We start from the raw sequence: 23,134 nt of genomic DNA on the forward strand, positions 1-23,134 counted from the left end.
TTCAGCTGTAGTTCACAATACTAGGAGAATAGTATTATGACTGTCAAGCCGAGTCCACCTACACAAACAGCCCTCTATCTATTACTACACTCCTTAGGCTCAGGATGACACCCTCTAGAGACCACAATATTCTTGGCAATAGCAATACCATTGACAGAAAGTAAAAAAGGATGGATTTCATATCAAGTAGAACAGCACAAATGTTTCTGTGTGGAACAACCCAGGTGCTTCAGCAAGTTCTTTCAGTGGTGACAGCCCCATGTGTTGGTTCTACAGAACCCCTGTCATTAACACATTTCTACTGGCTACACATCCCTCATGAGCAGAACAGTGAGGCTCCAGCACATTGGGGCACTTACAGCTACCCACCACTAGCCTCAGCAACACTTAAAACCCACATGCAATGATTACAAAACTAAAATACTTTTCCTTGAGATCCACAGGAGAACCATGAGTGCATTTTCCTTTACATGGCACTGCACAAAGTCAGCAAAACTGGTGAATTTCCAAATGCATGACATCCCAGTTTCACTTTTGCACTGATACAACTCCACAAGACAGAAGAACATTGTGTGGAGATCTTACCTCTTATTTCCTCCAGATACTCGTGTTTATACATTAGACATAAGCAAGTCTTGTTGGTTTGCAGAAATGATGTTTGGGATTAATGGGAAACCAGTGTTTTAAATCAACATAGATAACATAGAATTGAGTAAGATGTGAAACCAATTTTTTCAAAATACTATAAAGGAATGCTTTGTATGAAGTTCTTGAAAAAAAACAAACATTCCTTTGATAATCAAGTTCCAACTTCACCATCAAACTGAAAAAAAATAACAAACCTGCCATCCGCAGTTTTGTACTTACCCTAATACAGACTGGCTATGTTAAGAATAAGAACCAACAAAGTGAAAGTTCTGGCTATTCTGTGCCTGGAATTACCAGCTAACTTGCAGAACCATATTCTTCCACATGCTGCAAATGAAGAAGAATGTTCCCAATTCAAATAATTTTGATAATCTCTTACCTAAAACTCCCAAAAATTTCATTGTTACCTCTCAATTCAGAATTAACAGGTTTTCAGAGCTCAAGCTGAGAAAATTCAGCACAAACATCTCTAAAGACTACCTTGGAATAATGTTTTTAAAGTGTTATGGTTAGAAAGAAAAGTACAATTTTTGAAATCTACATTCCTTATTGCCAACAAATTCAATATAATCTTGTTCTGTGTTTAAACCCAACTTCAGAATTAATTTGCAGACTAGTCCAGTTCTAATATGCCAAATGAGAATTCTAGTTAGCCCTTGCTGAACCAAGTATCAAATTATTTAACTGACCCATGCAGATTACCCCAAGCCAAACATGCCATAGTAATTCAGAGACATGGCAAGTATCTCAAATCGCTGGGAAACAGTTATTTGAGACCTCTGAATACAAAAGTAGTCAAATGTATTTTGGGGAAGGACACACTGTAGTGCTGTACATGTTTCAAGTGTTTACTAAAGCTTAGTTTCTTTTGAAATACACAACAAAAATGAACTAATTGTTTTCATAAATTCTCTTCTTTCAAAAGATAAATAATGGAATTTCTGTCATGTCAAGTAAGACTGATGCTACGACTGAACTCCAAATAAACTTCAGCAATCGCACTGCATTAGACATCAAAACCAAAGTTAAGTAATGTGATAGACTGAAGATTTAAATAAGCCATAGACACATATAACCCCCAGTTAGCAAAGGGTAGATATTTTTAAGATGCTTTTTAAAAATGCTTACACTCCAAGCTTATAATGGAGTGTACTTTTGCCATGAAATTACCCTAGGATAACAGGTTCAACAAATTAGAACTTCCAATCAGTAAAATTCCTGGTATGTGTCTGTATCCTGTAGCAAAAGTGGTAAACACTTTACTCAGGGGTCAAAGAACCAACATCTCTCTAGCTCAGGACATCTTTTTGATGAATGTGAAACAGCTGGAATAAACATATCAAGGGTAATAATTGTGATCCCATGGTAGACCCAGCTGCTGCAAAAATAAACCCGGGGGAAAGAGCTGAAGATTTAAAAAACCTGCAACATAAACCCCTCTTACATCATACAATCCCATTGTTTCTGCTTCTTTTTAAAATACACTACTCTCTGCAAACACTGATCAAAAATGAATGTAGAGATTAATTTGTTAAGAAGTAAACTCAGTTTATAAAACATTTAAAAACTCAAAGAATGGTTGTTTTATTTAGACAGTAAGTTTTATCTTTAGTGACCTTTCGTACCTGCTAGTGAGGAAGTTGTTTGAAAAAAAAAATGGAGACTCATACTAATCCTGTTAATACTTTATTAGTGTAATTTTTTAGCTTTCTATTGGACAGAACATAAATGCAAACTCCAAAAAAAATTCAGAGTCCTCTGCCATTCAGCAGAAGTGACCATGGCAGCCCATTTCATGTTCATTCTTTGTTACAGAAACGAGAGGAGGGGAGGGGAGGGGAAAAGCATCAATAGAACAATTAGGCACACAGCTGACACTTACTGTACAATGATATGCACAAGTAATTTATAACAGCTTTATGAGTTTATGAGATGTATTCTTCAGATTCTTCCCTTGTAATACATGAGCTTTGCTCACGAGAGCAAGGATCATTGAGAACAAAGGAATTAACAAAGGAGTAACAAGTAAGACTTTTAAAACAAGTCCTTAAATAAACTAAAGTAACAACAGAATGTAGAATTGTTCACCTGAGAAGACATTTTTAACTTAGACTTCAAAACATTAAAAATTCATTTATTTTACAGCTATTCAAATACACATGCATTAAATGAAAATATTGCACAGAATTAAAATTTAGATTGTGGAATTTATATAGTTTCATTTTGGTACACATTCTGGTAGCACTTAAAATTAACTGTTTAATTCTAGCAAACACCAGCAGCACAAGCTTGCGGATGAACCAAATGAAAATTCAATTGCTCATTTTATCTTAAAAATAATTAAGGCTAAAACAAGTGCATTTCTTGACAGTGGCACAATTTTCAGCGGCCAGTCACAGCACCTAAAGGCCAGAAGATATACCCAGACACTGAAGTGCTGTATATTAACATTCAGTTTTGGAGACTTCCTAGGATAATAGGCTGCATGGGTTGACAGCCTGGGTACTTCAAATTGTCGACAGGAAAACCTTTTAAACAAAGATACATACACACTCGCTCTAACAAAAAGTACTCATTTCTGAGGGTTCTTGCCAGCCAACAGGCACCACTGAATTAGAAAGCCACATTCTGTAATTAAATACAGAAGATAAAACTCCAATACATATATACGTATGCACACATGCGTATATAAATGTGTGTATAGGTATATGCAATAAATTAAGTAAAATGACTAATAAGTATGGTGTATTATGTTTAGTTCACATTCCTAGAGATATTATTTTTTTTGCACAGAAATGTACCAGATAACCAAAAAGTAAAAAAAAAAAAAAAAAAAAAAAAAGCCAATTTTGTATATTACCACTATCTTGTTGGAATTTTTCATAGTACCTACAGATAGATAAAAGGTTCCACAGATTTGACAAAACAGTATTTGAACTTCCCACTTTCATACTGCTTAACAAATTCAGTGACTTAAAAGACAAATTAGATTTGGTAGGATTAATGAGATATTTACTGTATCACCAAGAACAACTGCTGAATGATCTTTCATCAGTCAGATATCAGTTATGCGTGAGCACCCTCACAGAGGAAGATACAGGCATGTAAACAATAGGAGCTGGCTATGTTGATTACTTCACACAGAACTCAAGAATTTTGTTAAATTCAAAAGCATTTAACCATCACACTTCCACAGAACCTGCAGAGAGGAAGGGAGAGGGGTTCTTCTATATTTATCAAGTTATCTTCCTAGGGATTACAAAAGAAAGGGATTTAATTTACAGCATTTAGTTCTGCAATAAAGAAAAAAACAAGTGCACTTGAGCCCATGCATACTGTATGAGAATGTTAATGGTACAATATGATCATCATTAAGGAGTATGATAAAAGGCTACATTTCATTAATAGAGTCCATGAGAAAAAATATCTATATAGAAGTGTCAGTCAATTTAACGAGGTCCTTTGAGAGCCTTCTATCTTGTCTCAGAACGCTTTCATCAAAGGTCTATGTTTCTCTCTTGCATGAAAGGACCATTTGCTCCCATTAAGACACAAATTACAACAAGGATCCAGGGATCCTTGATCCATAACTGTATTTTACCCTGTGTTTAGTGTTCAGAAATAAAAGGGACTCTAAAAGATTACCTTCTATTCACTCAAGATAGCAGTGCTCAAACAGTTGGGGACTATGAAAAAGAAAACACAAACTGAGATATGCTGTGGCCAAACAGGATTATTCAAATGTTACTGTATTTTTACTTGGACAGAACTTCTTCCATGAAACTAAACAGATGGATGTGGGGCCTTGATGTCAAATTTTTATTAAAATTTTACACTATGCAAAAAATAAAAAAATTATTTAAAAAAATATTGTAGTTTTATTTCCTTTTTATTTTCATATATACACTGAGATGCATTCAGAAATTTCCAAGTGTTTGCATATGACTAATGAAATCTTTTACCTGTGAGGAACCAAGTAATTCTAGCATTTTTCCATATGAGGCATACACACTAAAAGGTACGGAATCTTTCAATTAGGTAGGACATAGTTCTTTCACATCCCAAAAATGCTCCAGATTTTAGTGGGAAGTTGTGTCTAAACTGTGCCTTAGTGCAATTTCCTCATCTTCTAACATAATATCTATCCTCTTTGAAACATATATTCCTTTCTTTCTACAACTACCAACTTGACTTATGTTCCAATAGACCAATTGAACATAAATATGATGCTTCTTCTCCACTGAAGTTACATGCAAAATGTATGCCAGGTGCTGTAAGAGCAGCATATGGCCCTTAAACACTACAGAATAATCAAAATAAAGGGTTTGTTTCTACTGCACCTCTGCTTTTACTAAAACCCCCATTAGATATAAGGTTAGTTTAATTTTCAAAATATGAAAGATGATGCAAATATGGCATAAAAGCCACCTTACCTCCACTTTTACTCAATAAATGTACTTTTATGATGGGGCTATAGCTTTTTCTCCCTGCTCCTATCAACCATTAGGTTATAGTAATTCCACAGACTGCTTTTCTGGTTAATTCAGCCTTTACAGGAATGTTACAACAGCCCTACAGGCCTCAACACTTGTAACGCTGAACAATTCCATTTCTCACACATTGCACTATCTCCCAGTGCCAAAATACTCTTTTCTTCAATTGTATCACCATAGTTGTGCTTTACTTGAACAGTCTGGCTCTTTGCATTGCTGGCAAAACATTGACTCAGGAACGGAAGGGATGGGCATTCTGATATACTGGGCCAGTTCTCTTCCCTATGTTGTATGAAGACGCACCAAATCATTTAAGACACACAAACCATTCTGGTCGTGGTTGAACTACAAGTGAAGATGAGAAGATCCACAGGTCTTACAGATGCATTAATAATCTAATATGTGACACTAGAAGACTGGTGCAGAAATGACGGCATGTGAGTTTGAAGCCCCAGAGAATCTGCCCAAGTAATTAATCCTGGACAAACAAACACCAGCTTAATGGATTTGAAGTGTCACCTTTTCTGTAAGGAAGGCGCTTGAGTAGAGTGTAGTCTCTGCTTATATCTCTGCATTTGCTTTGACCTTGAATGCAGTTTGTGGAACAACTCAGGGAACTTATTTTGTGGAAATAAGGTTTCTAGGAATCTCTCCAGAAACACATACACCATTCTCTTATTCAGCTGACTATGCTGGAACATTTCGAAGACCCGAAGAATGCCTTTCCGTGTAGTCTCAGCACCTATGATGTGCTTCAGTTCATCTACAAAAAGAGAAGTCCCACAGAAGTTTAAGCTAAATTCTACTATCATGTTAACAACAGACTTAAACTAAATATTAAGTCTTTCAAACTACGCAGCCTGAAATTCAAGGTAACAGTGACTCTACACAACATGACTAAACCAAAAGTTCTCTTACAGAAGAAAGCATTACTTCACTCTTACCCTATACATGTGGGAATCATATTTGCAAGAAATAGTACTGGTTTGGAATATACCCATTTCAGGCACAACTTAATCCTCTAGAAACTTAATGCTGGGGTGGCTCTAAGAGAATTACTGACATTACATGTGAAAATGTCCAATACTTTAATAATTAGAAACCTTTTTATTTAAATACTGTTCATATATCAAGGTTTCTCTGCAGTACTTAAAACAATCAGCAAGAATACTGACATCAGTTTCAGTAACAATGTATCCATATGGATTATGAGGCTTTAATCCCAGACTCACTTACCTGGCATTACCTCCAGCAATTTGGTTTTCCCTGCCACTCTTGTTCTCATTCTAATAGCTTTGTCCCTCCGTGGAACAGTTTCTGCTAAAATGCCATTGGGCCAAAAAGCGTCTCTGCAACAAAAGCAAATCTGTCAAAAATACATTAATATTTTATCAAGTGAAAAGCTCTTTTAAATTTCTCAAGGCTATCTCATAAAATAAATACAAGAAAATAATTTGCACACAACACAACTTCAAATATCAGAAGAGGAAAAAAAATGAAGAATGATGAAGAGGATAAAGAAATCAAAAGCAAGTAGTACACTATGCTCAACCTACCAGTAGCTAACAGATACTTTTTTAGTACAGAATTAGAAGAAATGAAGTTTTAATAAAATAATGCAAATCAAAACTCCTCAAATACCACATAGTTCTTACATAAAACAGACCTATGCCTTGCTTTTACCAGGCTTTATTGCTACTGAGACTCCAATTGCTCCAACAAAATTTTGAAACTAGCAGTTAGCATTTTAACAAGCTTAAGCTGAGAAGAAATAGCTTCAGTGTAGCAGAAAGTCCAATGCAAAAGAAATGCCTCTAATAAGCTATTCTTCCTCAGTGAAAGATGATTTTTTTTTCTGAATAAAAAGTTAGGTATTCTTACAGTTTAATCAAAGAATAACAGTACACTTGTAAAGTATGACCTTTTGAAGAATACATGACACTAGTTTGACTTCCACCCCAACAGAAAAAAACCCAAACTATATGGAAAGAAAAAAAGCAGGTAACACTTTCTCAACACCAATGTAGATGCCATTAAAACTTTTAGGAAATTGACAGTTTCAAATTCAGACTTCAGTTCCATTATATCTATCCAAAGTGAAACAATATCTCAGAGCTAGGGCTCTTCCAGCACTAATTGCTTGCCTTTAAAAACAAGGCACGTACATGCCTTCATCAAGGCAAACAAGACATTATATTACTACAGTGATAAATTATGAAATTTATAAGTATACCTGTACCCTAGCTCTTCTAGACTGGGTGACAAGTTTTTAAGGTAGAGGAGAAAACTTAAAAATACTCTTTTCCATATGAAAATTGCTTTCTCTCACTTAACATCTAAAAAGCAGTGTATGATCCAGCTATATTCTGGAGAATAATAATTTCCTCATGTAAGAGGGAAAGTAAGACATATTAGACATCAACTGGTGAGTGCTTTGTATTTAACACCTGTGATAAAAAGACATACCTGAAGCGTTTCACTGCATCTGCTACTTGCTCAGGAGATGTCATCCAATCAACATGATCAACTATTTTTCTAAAATCAAAGCAACAAGTCTCTTGTTTAATTTTTAAAGCAGAAAACTCACAAGTGAAGCATTTTAATGAGCATTCTAGGGAAAACAAAGCATAATAAACTTTTTCCAACTCTGTAAGTAGGTTCTATAGTACTGCACAATAGGAAGGCAAACACTGATTCTCAAGATAGAAATCTAAGTTCACTGATCACTCCCTAAAGCTAAAGCTTTTTTCTCTTTGGAGAAAGAGATAATGTGATAATGAAGTTGGCTGCAAAGCTGCTGTTGCATCTTCTGTCAGCATTAGATAACTGGCTTGCTTGTAGACTACTCCTCTTCATGCTCTTCAAGGAGTACTCTTAAGTTCTGTTTCTGTAAGTAAAGGACCTACTCAGAATCTCAAAATACTTGCTGCAATGTGTTCAGTTACTTCACACTCCTTAACAGGAGATACAGACTGATAATTGATCAGGCCTTCATTCACCAACCCATACACAAAGCTCTATATCCAAATCTAGGATGCTTACAAAAATGATACATACATCTGTGTATTGCCACAATCCCAGGACTGTTTCCCTAACCAAAATTTGAATTTAGTTTTCTAAGAAACAGAAAAAGATTATTATTCTGCAGAATGCTATTAAATCCCAAGAACTTGCCAGGACAAGCTATGGCCATGAGCATCTGAAATGGCTCTAAATGCAGAAGCAAACTAGAAATACACTACAGCCATCTCTGCAATAAGGAAGCAGCAGCCTGTGCAGAAACTGCTGCTTATACTACAATCTGGAAACAGCAAAAAGTATTCAGAGTTGTTCAAGAGGGCAGCATGTTCTTGGAAGTACAGTTCTCAAAAGAGTTTTCAACTGGCCATAAAATTGAGAAGTCCCTATGCTATTTTACAACATAGTTACCTCATTACAGCTACCACAACTCTGTATGTTTAACAGTAATGATGAAAACATCACAAATATAATTGTGAAGGGTAAAATGAAATGACACAGTGAGGAATGTCCTGAAAAAAAGTAATAGGAAGCGATTTCTCACCATCTAGAAATTAAGTTTTTGATTCACAGGACTAAATTGAAAGTAACAATGCAGTACTACAATTTGTTGTGCAACTAGAATTTGTTGTTTATATTTGCTCACATTTCAGAAACAAATTATTAGAAGGCAAACCTGGAAACTGTGTATTTTTAAGCTGAAGGCAAGAAACATTACTTAATTAACACTATTAATTAGCTTTGCATTTGCATGAGTAAGTGTTCATGTGAAGTACAAAGAACATGGAGTGGCCAAAACACACCTCCTAGGAGTCCCTTTTCTTTCCCACTTCCATCTTTTAAGTGGGAGAGCAAAAACTTAACACAGCAACTCAGTATAGTTCACATAATTTGAAAGCACTAGTATATAATTTCTAGCATGAAAGAAATGTAAGCAGAAATAGTGCAGAAATTATAATACTAATAAATAATATAAATAATAAAAAAAAATAATAAAACAGGCATAGTGATAAAACAGGGCAAAAATCATAAATATTAAGTTACATTCACAGAAACATGAACTCTTACATGTGAAAGCTCTTTTGTAAGATCTTTGGCATGTTAAGATTTACTGTAATTTTTCTTTCAATAATGTTTTGTGTTTATGTCCATTTTACACCACGTTTGCACTCAGTTTATTGATTTCCTCCAAGGAGAAATGCATGCAGATTTAAAGCACAATAATTTAGTATTACCAGGAAGGATGTATAGACAGATACTATACAGTGTCACTCACATGATTGCTCTAAATAAGAAAAGCAGTACCTATTAATTGTGTCACCATATGTTGCTCTAATAAGTTGCTGAAGCAGATTTTTTATATTTCTTCTTAACCACTGATTTCTCTCCTTCAAATCAAAGACTTCATCCATAAGTAGCAGCATTACTCTCAGTGGTATATTGTCATCCACCTGACCACCAAGTAAAAGAATAAACAGTAAACTTTTATTTCAGTTCAAGAAAGCTACAGTTTCAGGAGCTAATTCATCTGTCAAATACTTCAGTATAAGCACAACAATGACAAACACTTCACTCTGTATTTTACTGTAATATGAAATCTTCCCTAAATCTGCAACAACATTAGTAGCAAAGAACTGAAAGTTAAATATAAAACCAGATACACCAAATTTTTAAAATATGACAAGAAGTAACCACTATTTCAAAAGTCAGCAGTTATTACAGAAGTTGCATAAAATTAATACATTTAAGTATGTCCTAAAGAGAGACCTCATCCCTCACCTCTTCCTGGTTGCTCTGCTTCCAACTGCCTTACACAAAAACTCAGGAAGGATCTTTTCTTGGACACCATTTTCTTACAGACACTAGAAACAGTGACATTTCACTGAAATTAACTGCTTTTTATTTAGACATCATTGGAACCTGCTTAACTATCCTGTGCTTTAATGCTTGGAGACTAAAAAAAGGATAATAATTTTACTTTTTTAGTAGATAATGTTACACAGATTGGCCTACGAAAAACATGTTGGAGGGAGAAGAAAAAAAAAATCAAAAAACAAAACCCCCAGCCATAAAACACAGAAACAGTAGTACATGCATTCTTCACAGTTATTCCAATGTTGTACAAACCATTCCAGTGCTAGGAAAAATGTTAATTTTAAAATGAAGTATGCAAATTTATTTTTAAAAAGTTTGGAACTGTTTTGAAGTGCCTGGTATAGTGTCAGAAAACAATAAAAGTGTAGCTCAGTGCAGAATAAGTAACCATTTGTTTGCTTTTAGAGGTGTCAGCTTTGAAAGGACAAATATCAGACTCACATTGTCATCAATTGGTGCTGCAACACGGCAATGGTCAGGATCTGAATAGGTTTTCTGCATCAGAGGTGGCACCTACAATAAAAAACGCGATGTTAATGAAAGCAAAAAATACTTTAGAGTATGAATAAATGAGAAAAAATGTCATAAGCAGTTTGGTTATGAAAATATAAAACAACAACATTTGGTCAAAAGTAACTGCAAGCTAATATATACACAGCAGCTCTTTCACCCTTCAAAACTAATAATCAAGTCTGTATACATTTTCGTATAGCTACCAAAATTATTAACACCTTTAAGACAATCCACATCTAATTTATCAAGTGCCTAGTGCTTCAACTCAAAAACACCTAAAAACTATTATGAGACTGAGATTTCTTTTGATATTTCGTGCTGATCTTGACTGTTGCCTGATTATGGGTTTCCCAGCAAGTACAACTGCAATTATATTGCAAGTCACACACCAGGAAAGTTACTAGCAATGATGAAGTCCAAAGACAGTAATTTTACCCTACAAGTAATTAAAAAAACTCACATATCCTCCTGGGTCCTAATTTATTATTCCCTTTCATGATTTAAGGGTTAATTCTCCCATCTCTGTTGCTATTCTACATCTGCCATATATAACTGTTTTGGTTGTGCAAACCACAGATCTTACAGCTACATACAGGAAGAGGAAGACCAGAGAAACAAAGGGAAGATTAACATGTTCTGAACACAACTATTTTCATAGGACTTCCAAATTGCATATCATGCTACTACCATTTCTCACCTCTAAAGTATTATATTTTATGAATGTAAGAGACGAGGGAAGATGGCAGGAAAGACAGAAAAAAAGTTAATTTAAACCAGAATTCAGCAAGGAATAAGCAGAAAAGAGGCTATGTCTTTATTTTAAGTTTCAAAATATACAGGTTTTTTTCCCTAACAAAAACAGCAGATGCAGGAAATTAGCTGATTGAGAATGGTTAGTTAAAATAAGCCAGGAATCTCATGTTCTTCTCAAGTTACTTCACTGAATTAAGTGGAGAACTGTAACAGTCTGTAGATGCCATCATAAAACACATTACTTAATTGTGAAGACCTCAATTTTTGCAGTAAAATCACTGCTGAACCTTATTAAAAAGCTGCAGGTACAAACCAGATTGATCTTCTGTTTAAAGACTTGACTCTCCTATGTAACATTAGTTTCAGTGAGTCAATAGTGACTCTTCAGTTGATTTATTAGTATGTATTAACCACCAGTACTTTCTTACCTTGAAAAATGATTGCTTTATGTCTTGTCCCAATCTCTCTGACATTTTACCCATGTTGTCTGACATTTTAGTCATTCCCTCTGCCAGGCTGTCAGGGATAGACTTGACTGCATTTGATACATTTCTCATAGAGTTACGCAGTGGATTTACAAACGTGTCCATCTGAAGGGGAAGATGTTTAACCAGAATTGTATAATCTAAGAGGACACCAGCATATTAATACACTATGAGAAGCATGGCATAGCGTACAATAACATAATAGTTGTTCGTACAACTCAAATTACTTAACTTCATTACAGAATGCAGAATACAGTTTTAATTTTACTTCCATTTATATTTCTCATTTGTTACGGCCCTACTGCAGCTATTTACATCTTTCAACAGATGTTTTCCTGAGTCATTTCCATTTCCTATCCCTTGGCTTTTCTTAGCTTATTTTCCTTTTCTTCTCCATTCAATACCAATTCTCCCTTCCAAGCTTTCTACATCCAGATGTTCCAATTCTGCTTTCAACTCTTCATCTTTGCAACATGCCTCTTCTAAATAGAGCTGGAATAGTATGTATCATGGCAAGTATAATTAAAAACAAAAAGTAGTTTCATAGAAACTGTTACAATTTTTCTTCCAGTATATACTCTGAATTCAGTCCGAACAGAAGCACAAATACCAGAGTGATGCCCTTTAAAAAGTTATGCTTATAAAGAATCTTGTAAGCTGGAAAACACATCTTAGTCATTATAGAAACCTTGATAAATATTTAACTATTTCACTGTTAATTATTTAAAGAATATAGGCAGGACAGTAACTTGAGGTGACAATAGAGCTGTAAATGCTTTTTGTATCTAAATTGCTTAAACTTTAGAAATAGCTGCATTTGCAAAGCAGATGCTCACACAAACTGGTCAACTGAACAAAGAGCCACTTGTCTGAAGACAGTTCTGGCAGCTTAAGAAAAAGGATGCAGAGTCCAGAGCTCTGAATTTGACCAATGACTCTGGATGGTTACACCTAAATACATAACAGGGGCTTTTGAAGGGAAATGCATATCGTGTTTTGGGCCAGAGAGTGGAAAGCATGGTAATAGTAGAAGATACAGAGTAAAGAACTGAAACAAGAAATCAGAAGGAATAAAACTATAAAAAAAAAATATTACAGATATCTGACAGAAAGCAACTTGCAAGAAAAACACTTTTAGACTAGTAGAGAAGTTTCAGCGCAATTAACTGGGTCCAATTTCAAAATTTTATTTTCATGTCATACAAACAGATTAACCTATTATAAAAATGGCAATTTTTTTAGTTCTTTATGTCCTCAGATACATTGCCACTGAGTTTTAAAGCAACTCATTTGCAAGATGTTTTCAAAGTGCTGCATAGCTCCTTAATATCAGTTCAACGCATCTGTTTAATGCAATCATTGCATGAATGAATACTCTAAAGTTCCCTTGACTGAACAAAACATTCTTACCTTCCGTGCAAAATCCCCCTTCCCTTTGCTATAGGCTTTATTCTCCAGGAAGTCATACACATAATGGGCTAAAGCTGGAGAAGCTTTCATCATCTCAGGATTTAACAAGAGCTGAATAAAATATTTTATAAAAGATCTTTTAATACATAATTAACAAGATACAATCAAAAACATCACATGTTTTCATTCCTGAATTTTATTCCAACATTACAGCAGTCTCAAGATGGAAACAATGGGCTTCTTAGTAGCTGCCATAATTTTAACCACTATGGTAATTATAGCATCTCACAGAAAAATATATACATTTATCATCAAACTGTCATTTCACAGTGTTTTAACTCATCTTCATTATTTACTGTTAACATGTTCATTGACTTAGTTAACATATTTTAGTGCTAAATGACTCGAAAATCCCGATGAAGAAAGATCTTTTTTTGTTTGGGCTGATACAAGCCTTATCTGAACCGTGTGGTTTGCTACACTGCTCGAGTGCCACAGAAATCCTTACACAGCAGCACAAGAGAAAGTGACCACAAACATGTCAGCGGGGGAAGGTCAATGGCATAAAGCTCAAAACCAACATATCTGGAACCTCATCAGCTCAGAAAAGCAGTGACAGAACTGGCTAAGAATAAACCAAAATACCAAAGAAAATGCAAACTTATGAGACAGTATCAAGTAATTATGATATATTATTTAGTTTTGTGTACCAACACAGCTTTTTTTGTTTTTACAAAGAAAAAACCACAAAGGCACACTACCTCTGAAAAAATAATTCCAAGCACAGAGCTTAAAAAACCTCAGTAACAGCTTACCTGCAAATAAGCATTTAAATCCTTTTTCCTCTTCTCCAGAAACTCTCTGTCCATATTGTTAAATGTTTTTTTGCCAGGAAGTTTTAGTATATTTGCAAGGTTTTCAAACTAGAAAAAACCAGAAGATTATTTTTTCTGTTTTCAAGAATTTCAAGTCTTCATATAAGGACATTCTATTCACCTATTCTTATGTATCATCTAACACCTGACAAAAAGAATTTGCATCATGCCTGGAACTCAGAATTCTTGGAGAAGCCAAACAAGAAGGTATGCTGTCAATAAAAATTGCATTCCCAGGAGACTGTCACAGGTAAAAATTAATTTCTTGTGAAACTCTCTTTTGAAGTACACTTTTGAAATACAAACCAATAGAGTGTGCAAAAGGCTTAGGCTCAAAATCTATCATTATTATTATTTTATAACACAACACAAAGAGAAAACATTTTCAAGAGAACTTGTAAATCTTTCTAAAATCTCTTTCCTCTCCTATCCTGACCAAGCCTATTAAGGAAATGATTAAGTTTTTCTCCCTGAAGAGATGGCAGCACCCAGTTTACACACAGGTTATCTCAGCTTGCTCTGTAAGTCATGCATGATCTGTGCCTTTTCTCCAAGTAATGACAATGATTGGCACTGTACTCTTTGACTCTGTACATGGATGACATGTACTCTGATCTAGTTTTGCAGGAAGAATGGCAGTCCCAGGGAAGGAGAAAGGAAAGATGAGGCCCTAGCACTTAAGGCTGAATAAATCTGGTGAAATGCACAAAAAATTAAAAAGTGACAGGAACAAAACTTGAAGAATCAGGACTATTCCCATACAGAATCCAGACTTCCTGTAAATAGTATCCTTAAGGTGGTAAAGACAGAAACATACAGTATTCTAGGCTTTAAGAAACAATCTGGAAACAGGTTGCATCCTTTTCCTCTTTAGAAAAGACCACCACATTACAGATTTAAAGATATGGATTCCATTCTGTCCCTGCAAGATCTCTTCTTGCATCATTAAACTTTGCAAGGCCACGAAACTCATAAAATGTATGGTCTGCAGAAAGCACCTGAACAGTTCTTTACAACTTTAGAAATCCCATTCCCTTGCAAGTAGGTCATATGGAAAAATAACTGAACAGAAGATGGTCTGGTTTTCATCTGGACTCTTATATCAAACCAGAAGTAATATAAGCAACTAATAGCCTCTATTTTAAATATAGGTATTTACTTCAAATGGCATTTATTACATGACTGACTAAAGGAACTGGTGTGAATCTATTCAGTGCTCTAAGGAAAAATCCTCAGATACTTTCAACTGCTTTGAACTCCTTCAATTCCATTTTGGATCAGCTATCTATTTTCTCTGAAAAACAGTCCTGGACCTTTTTACTAATTTTAAATCAATTATTCTAACTTTTACCCTTAACATGTCAATAAAAGTGTCTTAGATGTATTAGACAAGCACACAAGACAGCAAGAATGTCTATTTTCTTGCCAAGAGTAAGCAAAACTGTTGAACATCTGAGATGCCGCCATAGTGAATCACAGAAATCTGTTTACTTTTTGCAATCTTAGTGCTCTAGGTTAACATTTCTAGTCTCTGTAAATTCAATCAGACTTAGTAACCATAAATGTTGAACTTTCATATTTTGAACATCTTTGCTATTGCCATTTATTTCTACTCATTTGAAGTTATGTTAGTTTTAAATTATTGTCCCATACGAGCAGAATGTTAATTCACTCTAAGATCCAGGATTCTTCAAAAGACTGAATTAATTTAAGAAAATCAATTTGAAGGAGTACAAAAATTAGTATTTTAAACTTATTGACAGCACACTAAGACCATCAGAAATTCAACGGAAAGTTGGACTTAATTTATAATTAATCCAAATATTCAACATGTTTGCTTTTTTAATAAAGCCTTTTCAATTTTTATTATCGCTGTAACTTTAAAATGCTAACTTACCTGCACAGAATTTGTTCTCTATGACTTTCAATTATTAACAGGGTAAAAGGATATAAACTGACACTTCTAAGTTCAAAGGTTATGCAGTCAAATCTGACTTCCGCAAAGGCTTGGTTTAAAAGCACTTCAGTCTCCTTTTAAAAGCACCATGTTTACATGCTTTTTTCATGTCAGTAGGTTCTACTTTGTACCAGTTGGTGAATTACAACGCTCTATTTCTTCCTTCCTTCTCTCATTTTAGGAGGATTAATAGTCTGAGAATACTAGTATAGCAGTAAAAGGCAGATTGCTAGTAGTATAGTGAACTGCTACCAGCTCTCCCTCTTGCAACCCCACCAGTTCTTAACATTCACTTAAAACCTAAATACCTATTTCCCCACCTCAGCTTTTATTTCTTAATCTCTGACAAATATAACTAACTCTCTCAGAGACCAACAGCACTTCCATACAAAGATTTAAAGTAAAATTAAGCTGTATGGGAAGAGGGGGGGAGACTTTCTAAGTTCCATTTCTTTTTCAAAGAGCAATCATATAGTCATCAGTTCTGAAACTACAGGAAAGTGCACCTATAAAGATTTTCATGGGATTGGTTACCTGCTCAGTGATCCTCATGTGAAAGTCATGGAAGTCGCTGTAGCGCCGGTATGTCTTCCACATCTCCTCACTGTTTGCATTTCGCCTGTGGACAGTGATGGCGTACAGGGCATATGTCTTGCCGTGGTCATTACACACTCCTGCCACAGCATATGGGTCAGAGTCAGCATAGACTAGCAGTTTTAAAAACAAAAATAAAAAAGGAACAAACAGAAAGAAGGAAGACGAAAGGACACAAATGTGAAGTGAAGAAATGTCTGAAATGACAGACTTGAAAGATAAAAATGGACATGCAAGCAGAAGACTAAACTATCCCTTGAACTTAAACACTGTATGGTACCCTCCAAAACTTACTACATAAACTTAAATAGAGATTAAGCAGCTTTAAAGCTAGACAGGCTTCAATGACATGCAAAACATAAGCAAACAAAAAAAAATTCAACTTTTAAATAGTAAATAGAACTTAAAATTATTTTAACCTAAAGAACTCAAGGAGGGGTGAAAGACAACTGTGAAACCAGAAGAAATTCCAGTTTGAAAAGTAGTCTAATCACATTGCAAAAGTCTGCCCATCAGAAATGCTTGCAAGCTGCAAGCATTCAGTTTTGCTGTTGGCATCAGTAGCCTGTTATTAACTCAGCAGTTTGTTACTAACTCTAGGATAAAAATCACTTCCCATGCTATTTTAGTTAACTATATATACAGACATGTATACATATATATAATGCATTCTCTGCATGTGCACACACACATTGTATGGAAAAGTCAATTCATAAATAAAAAGAACACATATAGCTATCTGAAATACAAGCAAAATCTTTTTGATCTCCGTTAAATATTTAAGTCTTCTTGGACTTCCTCCCTTACAGAATTTTCCCAGTACAGTTTGTTTCAAAACCTTACATTTTATGTACAGGATAACCTAGAACCAATATTGTTTACACTGCACACCATTTAAATTGGCAACATGTAGTATTTCTAAGTATTGAGCCAATATCCACTACATACAGCTTTCCAGTGGCTAGATGAAAGTCTTTTTAATCAAGGTTTCAGCGGCTGCCTATGCAAGAATTACACACTGGAAAGGTGAACAGTGGGCACAGAGTATCTCGTCTTTGCTATCCAACCTCTAAAAGAGGAATGATGAGTGCTGAATCCCCAGGGGAATGAGCAGGCAGTCAGGAGGGTGCCAAAATACTGGCCGGAGAGCCGAGTCAGGAACCCCCAGCACTACAGATGCTGCACAAACCTTATCCTCTACATTCACTTTGACAACCTGGCCCTGCAGCCACCAGACCACATCCCAGCGGCACTGCCAAGTGGCACCTTCAGAACCACTTCAGGCAGAAAAAGAAAGTAGTTGTCCTGCTGCCCCTTACGCCATAGCCTCTTAATTAGCATTTATTTTGCAACCCAAGACAGTGTGAATCCTGAAACACACAGAGAAAATCCTGTCTGTATATAACCCTCACACACAGGAAAGGATAGTAACTGGGTGAGGAAAAGAACTTGCTCACAGATGCAGTTTAATACGGTCTTGCAATACAAACCTGTACAAATCTCCTACTACAACTGGAGCATTATATATTCAAAGTCAGACTGGTAGTTATCAATACATGCTGTCCTTAAGATTCTAAATTTTACAATTTACGTGGTTCTAAGTTTACCTTTTTTCCTTAGGTTAGAATGATGAAACTTTTAAGTTTAATTCAGAAAAAAAGTACCACAGGCCATTTTAATGAAAAAGCAGAATTTGGTTGACTTTCAACACATTTTCCCCTTTCCCTGAAGACTGACTACCATTACACTTGCATTGCACACTACCCTCACACTACGTTGGAATAGGTTTAATTAAAATGTAAAGTAATTGAATGATTACGTGTAAGCAAGCATAAATGCATAGATTTGAGAGCATATTGCATAGTAAAATCTACCCAGAAAGTATCTGAAGATCAGTTCACAATTTAATTGTCCAATGCAATCTCATTTAACTGGAGTATTTGAAATAATAGCTGAGATTTTTGTTGTTTACTCTCATGTAACAAAGAAAAACAGTTTCTCTCTAGGTAAAGTTTTTTAAAAGATAACAAAAAATGCCATCACAATAACAACAGAAGTCACTTCCTTAAACTAAGTCACTAAGGAAGCACAAAGAATAAGGGAAAAGTATTACACTAAGAGAATGAAACAGTCAAGACTTATAATTCTGTGACTAGAAAGAGAGATATCTTTCAGAATTTCTTTAAATAATTGCTAAAATAACTCCTACTCAATAGTAAGTTTAATGAATGATTCTCCAGAGATAAAAGTAGTAATAATAATAATACTACCATACACAATAAAAATTACATTACTTTTTAAGTACAGATATATAGTCTGTTACTAACAGATAAATACTGGAAAGATTTCCAAAAAGACTTAATGGAAAATATGAATTCAAATGTTTTATGAAAGCCAAAAAAATGAGGCAATCAGGATTTCAAGGGCCTGTAATATTACAAAATTCAAAATAAATGGTGGGAAAAAAAGTTAGCAGACATCATAACAGATTCACTTACCAGTGTCTGAGATGTATGCATGGAGCTGAATTGTCTCATCAGTAGGGACATTTGAAAGGTCATCTAAGGACTGCAGGGTGGGGAGAAAATGTAGGAGGAAAAAATGTGAAAAAATAGAATAAGATCAGAAATACACTGTATTTTAGATGTGCTGTGATTAATCTATTTAATTTTCAAACTTTCAGTTCACTATACTAAAAGCTTAGTGTACTGTAACAATGCAGGTGTCTGTACTACTTGGTTACCAAAGCTGTTCTTTTGCACAGTATATATACATTTTATTTCCCCCATCATTTTCACACATAGTTTTGCAACTACTCATATTTGATCAAGCATATTGGCCACTTCAGTTTGATATCTCAACCCTAATAAAAGTACAGTTAAAAATGGTCTTTTACTGAGCATTGGGAAAGAAAAAAACCAAACCAAAACCAGTAAACCACCCAAACAACTGGAGAGATACAGATGTTGTGTAACAGATACTGTGTTTGGTTTTCACCTTCATAGCATTCTGCTGTCTTTCAAATGTCTTTATGCCCTACACAAATGTTACACAGTAGTAGAAACTGCTGCTTTATGTAAAAAAAAAAAAAAAAAAAAAACACAAAAAAAACCAGCCAACATTTTTCTCAGGAATATTTTCTGTAGTAAAAAATGAACAGGTACATTCTTAGCTGGTTAATGCTCTGTCCATATTTAATAATTACTGGGATCAAAAGAAGCCTAATGGGTCTTTTAGAGAAGTTTTGTTTTTAGTTAAAATTAATACATCTGATTAAAGCTCTTCAAGACTGCTGAAAGACTTGCTTATGCAACTGACAGAAATAGAAGATGGGCCACTATGCATCCTAATCTTAAATTACCAGGTTAAAAAAAAAAAAAGAGTTGGAGTTACCTAAGTAGAATTCACAGACACTCAGGTCCAAGTTACTTTATGTAATTTACCCCAGAATTCTAGAATTCTCTGAAGAAACACATTCAGAATGAACACAGCCATTTGCTATATTTTATAATTTAACCAAGCCAGTTTAATAGTGACTTACCACAAAAAGTTACCTACAATGGGACTCAGTGGTTAGCAGTGCCATTCCCGTATCAAACTAAAACCTCTACCTATATCAATTCTGTTTCCAAATCTCTGTTTCCTTAAACATAAAACAATGTACGAAATCACAATCAAAAGATACGCTGGACTTAAACATGAATTATTTAACAACTCTGCTCTTGCCCCTTCTTCATCTGAATCTTTATCAACTCCACAATATCCCGACATAATACTCCATTGCTTCCTCCTCTAGTTCTCTACAAGGAATGGCTCTTTTCTGCCTCAACCATCTCAATAAGTCTCTGCCTAAATGTCTACTACTGAAGGTAAGGAAAATAACATTTCTGTTATAAAGTCTAGATACCAAATAAAAGGCAGCTTAAAAGTGTCTGAATAACATGTGTTGCAGTAGGGAGTCTACTGAAAGATATGCTTGTAGACTTTTAGTACCAAGGCCCCAGACTGAGAAAAGGTAGAAGAAAGAAAAGCCCTTCTGGGGAAATCTGTTTTGCCACTACATGTTATAGTGCTAGAAGTTTATGTCTGTCGAATGGTAGAACAGATGAATGTATGCAAAAATATTTTGACAGCAGACATCATCTTTACCTCAAGAATCTATAAGTTACTGGATGCTGGAGAGTTATTCTGGTAATGTATTACCATAAATGGGCTTTCCTTCAATCATTATGCTTGCTTTCAATAATTTCTGGACACAACACTCCCACTTAGTCCATTGTTGATTGAGTCCCTTGGCCAGACATGACCCTGTCAGGTATGCTGCTCCATACTGCTGTGTTCAATTTACAAGCAGAGTATCACCTGAGACTGGCTAACAGAAGGTATATGTGGAAACTTGGATAAAGTGCTTGATTTTAAAGCTCTAGGATTTGATTATCAATAAGATGGAAGTGATGTGATGTTACAGGAGAAGACAAGTAACTGCCAAATGCTCAAATGTATTGTTTGCTACAAAATACTGACATTAAGACACTGTTATATTTTTAAAGGCATAACTATTTCTTGTTTTCCTGCTCCCCTTCACTGTTACTCAAGTTCAGATTTCTTTGTGATTACTGAGTGGAGTTCAAGCTGACATATGCTAATGATTGCTAAAAGTTCAACCCAGCCACTTCTGCTGCCCTTCAAGGTCTTGGAACACCTGTGTAAATCCTTGTATTTACTCAATGCAAAGTATCCATTATAGATCCTTTAGAGGAAATCTGCAAGAGTCTGTAAATATTTACAATAATTTTATACTCCCAAAATGTGACCCACTGATTTGATATAGTAGATAAATGTATCAAATTAAAAGGCAGAAATTAAGACTTTTTTTTTTTGTAAAACAACTTTTCCTCAAAACAGTTTTGAGCCTCTCTTTCAAATTCTTCCAGTGAAAGTATGAATTGCAGACAATTTATTTTATAATAGAAACTTTAGGAAACACTCAACTACTGTGGCAAGGCACTATACAGCAACTATTAATACAAGTAAATTAAAAGGTTGAAACCTGAACAGACAGACATTTGATATGAGCTAATATATCTACCATTAGATATATTCACAGGAACACAAGTTAATTAAAACCTAAAAATATCACAACCCAATTTTATTTAATACATTGTCATTAGCTGCAAGTACAGAAATTTCCTGACCTTTAAAGTAACCTTTCCAAGGTCTATTTTCCTTACGTAACAGACTAACACAAGGGAGCTAACTATGTGTACAGAAATTTACTCTTGACATGGAATTCAGCCAGCAAAAACTAATCTACCAGTATTCAAACACCTGTAAAAGCATTGAACACTCTGAACAATATGGACAACAGAAAAGTAAAAGTAGTTCTGCATAAAGAGAAATTTACTAATGGATTTCTTCTATAATGTTCCTAACTCTTTATAATAAATGTAATATTCTATAAATACCCTTCTCACAACAAAACCAAAAATCAAGTCTTTGAAGAGTCCCATGGAAATATCTATTTGCAGTGCAACAGTGCATGGTAAAGACTTTAGGACTTTTTAACTTAGCTTGGAAAGTCACTTGAAGCAGCAGATAGCCACTAGCCAGATAAGCCACAATAATGACAAATCCTCATCCATAAAATATAACTCTGGTATAGCACAACATTATTAGACAGAGTACTTAAAAGAAATTTGAAAGATCTTTTAAAGAGATTAGTCAGTTAAAAGACTCTTGCGAAAAAATATGGCTAAATTAAGTTATCCGTCTGCATCTACCAGGAGTTTGCATAACTTGTATCAGCTAAACACCTCCCCTTCTCTTTACATTTCAAAATGTCAACAGGAATATAATAGAAAAGATAAACCCAGTTTAAATTTTAAAAAATCCAAAACTGACAGAAACCTGAACCCCATAAACAACAAACCCCACAGTGAAACACATTGACATTAATGTTACATGTATTCCTTTAGAAAACACTCATTCCTTTTCATGCAAGCATGACCTTATCAATGCAATGGAACTCCTAAGGAGCTACAGCACCTTCCAAGAACAAACTAGAAGGGCCCAGGCATCACATAATCCAGGAAATTGCATGCAGATTGTAAATATCTATGTAAACCTTCATAAAACAAAAAGGTTTGTAAACATACTGTCATATGCCCAACTGAATCTTGTATACCTTGTGGCTCAGCTACACACTGTCTACAGAAACATGAGTAGGATATATAATAAACATCTTATGATTTCTCCTTTTTAAATAAATGTATTTGCATTTTTGGTTTAGGTACACTCATTTAACAAAGGAAAGGTTTTGACAAACTGACAAACGTCAAGAATCACTTAAAAAAAAAAAAACCTAAACTTGAAATTAGACAGATTAAAAAAAAACCAAAACCACTGACTCATGGCTGGAATAAACTCCAGATACCTCAATGCTTCCAAATCAAGTCCTAATGAAAAAAATATCAACCAACAAAAATGCAATTAAATGCCTCATTTTACAGTCTA

At 34.8% G+C, this 23,134-nt stretch overlaps 1 protein-coding gene across 5 annotated transcripts in view; it reads right to left on the reverse strand.

Moving 5' to 3' along the window:
- Nucleotides 1–2,321: 2,321 nt before the first annotated feature.
- SNX13 (sorting nexin 13) overlaps nucleotides 2,322–23,134 on the reverse strand; it is a 64,922-nt gene continuing 44,109 nt past the window's right edge. For 2 of the 5 annotated variants that reach the window (XM_031503845.3, XM_085567707.1), the window contains 10 exons: nucleotides 19,120–19,189; nucleotides 16,562–16,734; nucleotides 14,011–14,118; nucleotides 13,196–13,306; nucleotides 11,729–11,890; nucleotides 10,476–10,547; nucleotides 9,465–9,610; nucleotides 7,608–7,676; nucleotides 6,378–6,490; nucleotides 2,322–5,904 (listed from right to left, as the gene is read on the reverse strand). In XM_031503845.3, the coding sequence (XP_031359705.3) occupies nucleotides 5,657–5,904; nucleotides 6,378–6,490; nucleotides 7,608–7,676; nucleotides 9,465–9,610; nucleotides 10,476–10,547; nucleotides 11,729–11,890; nucleotides 13,196–13,306; nucleotides 14,011–14,118; nucleotides 16,562–16,734; nucleotides 19,120–19,189 (1,272 nt within the window). In that variant the 3' untranslated portion in view covers nucleotides 2,322–5,656. Of the gene's footprint in view, nucleotides 5,905–6,377; nucleotides 6,508–7,607; nucleotides 7,677–9,464; nucleotides 9,611–10,475; nucleotides 10,548–11,728; nucleotides 11,891–13,195; nucleotides 13,307–14,010; nucleotides 14,119–16,561; nucleotides 16,735–19,119; nucleotides 19,190–23,134 lie in introns of all 5 variants that reach the window. The other 3 variants (XM_031503846.3, XR_014951587.1, XM_085567703.1) reach the window with 3 other exon arrangements.

This window comes from Lonchura striata, chromosome 2 (assembly GCF_050655825.1).
Source record: "Lonchura striata isolate lonStrDom1 chromosome 2, ASM5065582v1, whole genome shotgun sequence".
Taxonomy (NCBI): Eukaryota; Metazoa; Chordata; class Aves; order Passeriformes; family Estrildidae; genus Lonchura; species Lonchura striata.